The sequence below is a fragment of the Mastomys coucha genome, unplaced genomic scaffold (genome assembly GCF_008632895.1).
Source record: "Mastomys coucha isolate ucsf_1 unplaced genomic scaffold, UCSF_Mcou_1 pScaffold15, whole genome shotgun sequence".
Lineage (NCBI taxonomy): Eukaryota > Metazoa > Chordata > Mammalia > Rodentia > Muridae > Mastomys > Mastomys coucha.
Genome location: NW_022196897.1, coordinates 67,386,214 through 67,391,013, shown reverse-complemented (window position 1 = coordinate 67,391,013; position 4,800 = coordinate 67,386,214). Strand labels below are relative to the sequence as shown.

The 4,800-nt window shown below is 47.3% G+C and overlaps 1 protein-coding gene across 3 annotated transcripts in view; it reads left to right on the top strand.

Annotated features, from left to right (window-relative positions):
* Positions 1-280: 280 nt before the first annotated feature.
* Frzb (frizzled related protein) overlaps positions 281-4,800 on the top strand; it is a 33,852-nt gene continuing 29,332 nt past the window's right edge. Inside the window, exons 1-2 of one of the 3 annotated variants that reach the window (XM_031373404.1) lie at positions 281-380; positions 894-1,644. In XM_031373404.1, the coding sequence (XP_031229264.1) occupies positions 1,167-1,644 (478 nt within the window). In that variant the 5' untranslated portion in view covers positions 281-380; positions 894-1,166. Of the gene's footprint in view, positions 445-893; positions 1,645-4,800 lie in introns of all 3 variants that reach the window. The other 2 variants (XM_031373405.1, XM_031373403.1) reach the window with 2 other exon arrangements.

Here is a 4,800-nt window from a genome sequence, read left to right as displayed (position 1 = left end):
GAAAAAAAAAATCAAAAGTTCCAATTCTACAGGGCGAAGAAAAACTCCGAAGGAAGCAGGGAAGGAGGGAGGAAGGGAAGGAAAGAAAAAGGAAGGAAGGAAACACACTCCTTTTCTTGTTCCTGTGGGTCTATTTGTTTGTTCTCTTGCAATTTCTTTCCCTTTGTGAAGGTCAATTTCACCACAGTTATTCCAATCACACACCCCTGGAGTCATTCGCTCTCGTCGGATAGTGCCTTGGCATTGCTCTCAGTAGGCTGCGGTCTCTGCGACGTGGACATTTAAAGTGACTTTGCTCGAGCCTTCCAGCCTGACTTTCTGCAGGCGGAGGTGCCCTCGGGTTTGCTGTGAGGACATAGCTGCGGGGAGCGAGAGACAGAGTGGGTTCGCGGGGCGGGATCCAGGGGTGCGTTGGAGCCGGAGCCGGGAGTGGCGTGGGGAAAGGTGCGCGGCTCCTGTCGGGAGGTGCCTGGGGCTACATCATCACAGCTAGACAGGGTCTCACACTCCAGTCCCCTGAAAACTCACAGCCTTCTCGGAAGGAGGAGCGGGAGGGCAGGGGGACCACGGGGCGGAGCTCTTGTCAGCTGAGGTGGGAAGGCGCAGCTGCGAGCCAAGGCGCTGACCTCCTCTGAGCTCCTCCGGCCGCTCGCAGGATCTTCCCGACCCTGCAAGACTTGGCAAACTCCTACCTCCGCTCCCATTAGTCCTCCCACCCCCACCAAATCTCCTCCCTCAGGGTCCCCCATCCATCTCACTTTGCAGAATCTATCGCTTCTTCCAACACCTTTTTGTAACACCCCAGAGCTCCGAGTCCCTTAACTGAATTTGACTTTTGTTTTTATTTCTCTCTGGCTTCCTCTTCTGCCCCCTCATCTGATTGATGTGCGAAGGCTGATGTCTCTGCCAGAGCGAGAGGAATAAATAGATGCTGCCTCGCCTAGAGGCTTAGACGCTTGGGAAGAGCAGCCAGCGCAGCAAGGCACCGGGCTCCGCCAAGCTCGTGGACCGGACCTGGGAGGATTTGGATCCAAGAGAACTGTGATTATCCCAGGGGACAGCTCCCCAGGTCGCTGTGCTCACCCCTGGGGACCATAGGAGGAAACTTCGGAACGCACCGCTCGCGTCCGTTGCCGGGCTGCACCCTGCCCCATCCTGTTGGGACCATGGTCTGCCGCGGCCCGGGACGGATGCTGCTAGGATGGGCCGGGCTGCTAGTCCTGGTTGCTCTCTGCCTGCTCCAGGTACCTGGAGCCCAGGCTGCAGCCTGTGAGCCTGTCCGCATCCCCCTGTGCAAGTCCCTTCCCTGGAACATGACCAAGATGCCCAACCACCTGCACCACAGCACCCAGGCTAACGCCATCCTGGCCATGGAACAATTCGAAGGGCTGCTGGGCACCCACTGCAGCCCGGATCTTCTCTTCTTCCTCTGTGCCATGTACGCACCCATTTGCACCATCGACTTCCAGCACGAGCCCATCAAGCCCTGCAAGTCTGTGTGTGAGCGCGCCCGACAGGGCTGCGAGCCCATCCTCATCAAGTACCGCCACTCGTGGCCGGAAAGCTTGGCCTGCGAGGAGCTGCCGGTGTACGACCGCGGCGTGTGCATCTCTCCTGAGGCCATTGTCACCGCGGACGGAGCGGGTGAGTCCTGAACTTTGCTCGACCTCTGAGGAGAAGTTAGTTATTTGCCTTTATCGTCTAGCTCGTCTAGCTCGCTTTTTGCTCTTCTGAGCACTCACTTTCCCCCCTTGCCACTCCTCTAGCGAATTCTGTTCTTTTACTTAAAAGCAAAGCAAAACAACAACAACAACAACAACAACAACAAAATCACTTTCATCATTCTTCCAAACAAATTCGGTCTCTTCCAACAGATGACCCGATACATCCGTTCGTTCCCTACTTTTTACACCCAACCTCCAAAGCTCCCCTTCCCTTCCCACTCTTGGCGTGGGAATTAGCTGCACTATTCTTAACGATATTTAACCTTTTTCTCTCTTTCTTGGTGGATTCTTTGGCAATCTCGATCTTTACTGTTTTCACGGCTTACAGTTGTATGGAGACATCAGAAAAACAAAACCCCTCATTTTCTTCTAATTATTAAAAGTGCTAATTTAGTTTCAGTAAACTTCTAACACAGAGATCTATTAGTGACATGTGTTTGCTCAGAGCTCAATTTCGTCCGTTACCATCACCTTTCAACAAATTTCCCCTCCTCTTGACAAAATAGATGGTAATTCCATTCCAGAATGAAACAGCTATGAGATATTATTGCTATCCCCTGCTAATTAACTTCTGTTGCTCGCTTCAGTCAGATAGCTGGGGAATTGAAAATAGCAGGCCCTTTTCACATGCCCACGTGCCTTCAAGTAATTTTGTATATGGCATATGGGTGAGTGGAGTTATATTTGAGGCATGTCATCTTCATAGGCTTATATAACTTTGCTTTTAATCTCACTGGTTATTCCACCCATACTGTGTGTGTTTGACCCACACGTTCACCCTTTTCTCACTATAAAATGGTATTGCAGCTCTACGTTTAATGGGTTTAATCACAGCTTGTTTTCTCACAGATGTTTTGTCTAATTGTGACACTCATAACTTGAAGACCACCCTCACTCCCACCCCCAATTCAGTCCAGTTCAAAGTGGAATATTTTCAGTAAACTCAACATTTCCCTACTAGGGAACTCAAGATTCACATGTTCTTTTGATCCTTCATGTTCTTTAAAGAGAAAGCTTGAACAAGCAAAGTAGCGACCCTCCCTCTCTCAGTGCCTCCCAGGATCGACTGTTCTTAAGTATGTTTGTTTCCCTTGGTTGTCCCATCTCTGTTCATTTCGTTCTGTTTCTCAGCTGGCTCAAACTAGGCTTGTGTCATGTGTCATCAGTACGTAGTTAACGAATCAACAGGGCTGATTCAGCAACGGTACATTCATTAACTAAGAGAGGGAAAGGGAAAGGCAGGAATAGCTGAAAACCAAGACTGAACAGAAAGATCTCACATCTTTCTCACGGCCAATTTACTTAGCGAGTCACCACGAATATAGGTACTGTCTTCTTAATATCAATTATGAATCAAAAGCTAGTTTTATAAGGCAATCTGGAAGAAATACGTTCTTTTTCCTGTTGGGTTAAAGGGAACTCTGAGCCCTTGTACTGACTAACGTCCCAGGTCCTGCAGATATTGCTGTTACAGCTCATTGTGGTTGCTATCCTGGCTTGACAGACACTGTTAAAGTCAACCGAATGCTAGCACTCCTCTCTGGCCAAGCACTAGGAGTAAAACATTTCATGCAGGAATGCATGCTTCCCTTAGAAGACAAACTGCTTCTAAGCCTAAGCCTAGAGAAGGACCTGGAAGGAGTGAGGTTTGGCAAGGCTAAGGGCTCTCAGAGGCCATAGTTAATGTGGCTAGGAAGCAGTTACATTAAGAGTCCCCGAGTTACCGATCCCCATGGGCATAACTGTCTCACTGAAGCACTCAAAGAGACACGCATAGAGACAAGTCGTCACTCCCAGGTCTCACAAGTTCCAGAGGATTTGTTTTACTGACAGCAACACTGGAAGCAAAGCACCTGTGGGCAGAAGGCAATCACTGTGCTGCCACTCCTCGGTTTCCATAGGAAACAAACCATGAGCTCAGGATGGGGTTGGCCTGAGAGGTCACTGGGCTTACAGTCTGTGGAAAATGACACATTCCCCCTGTTTGGTGAAACTGCCAGACACCCAGCATTACTCAATATGGTGACATGGGGCTGGAGAGATGGTTCAGTGGTTAAGAGCATCTACTGCTCTTCTAGAGGACCTTGGTTTGATTTCTAGTCCACACATGGGAGATTAATAACATTTATAACTCTCGTTCTGGGAGATTTGATGCCTTCTTCTGGCCTCCATGAGTACTGCACATATATGGTGCACAGATAGACACACCCAAACTTAGAGTGCAGAACCAGATGCTGAACATCTACTCATACTCCATGGACACTGCATACCTGTGGTGCACAAACATACAAGCAGGCAAAACACCCATATACATACCACATATCACCATTTTAATTAATTTATTCTTTGGTTTATTGGGGTATAATAGTTTACAAAACAGAGTTTATTTGTCTGTTTGTTTTTCCTTCAGCTATAAGGAGAATCCCTGTGTCTTAGGACTAGACTCTATTTAACCAGATATGAAAATGAAACCTCTTTTTATAGAGTGGTACAACCTTTCACATTCCTGGATCAAGAGGATTTTAGTTCATTCATACCATTTGTCATTATTTGTTTGCACCTAATATACTGTGACTCAGCACATAAGCTTAGGTCATTTAACAGAGCCAAGTCTCAGTGAAACACACTGATGCTACAAACCATTTTTTTACTTCCAAAACACTGAGAATGAAAAATATTTTTTATAAAGAACATGTGACACATTGGCGATCACCAATAATTTCATATTAAATTTATTATATATTTTGTGTTTACTGTAAAGTGTGGCTTTGAGCGCTACTGTTTGGGAATAGCTCAATTTGGCCATTTTGCCAGTTGGGTGAGAGAGACACTTGGGTAAATTTGTGCTACTGAACCAGGTACTGAATCTTTACATGAGCCTGTGCCTACTCCAGCTATAGTGGAATGGTACAACCTCTTCAACCCTCACCCGTATGTAAAGGCCAAAGTGTTTGCCTCCTAAGGGCATGGTGAAGACTAGCTGGGACATGAACTGGTTGAGTCTAATCTGGGGCAGAGAGATCACTAAACAATCACTGATATTATTTTCCTATTTTTAAATTCTACTTTATCAACA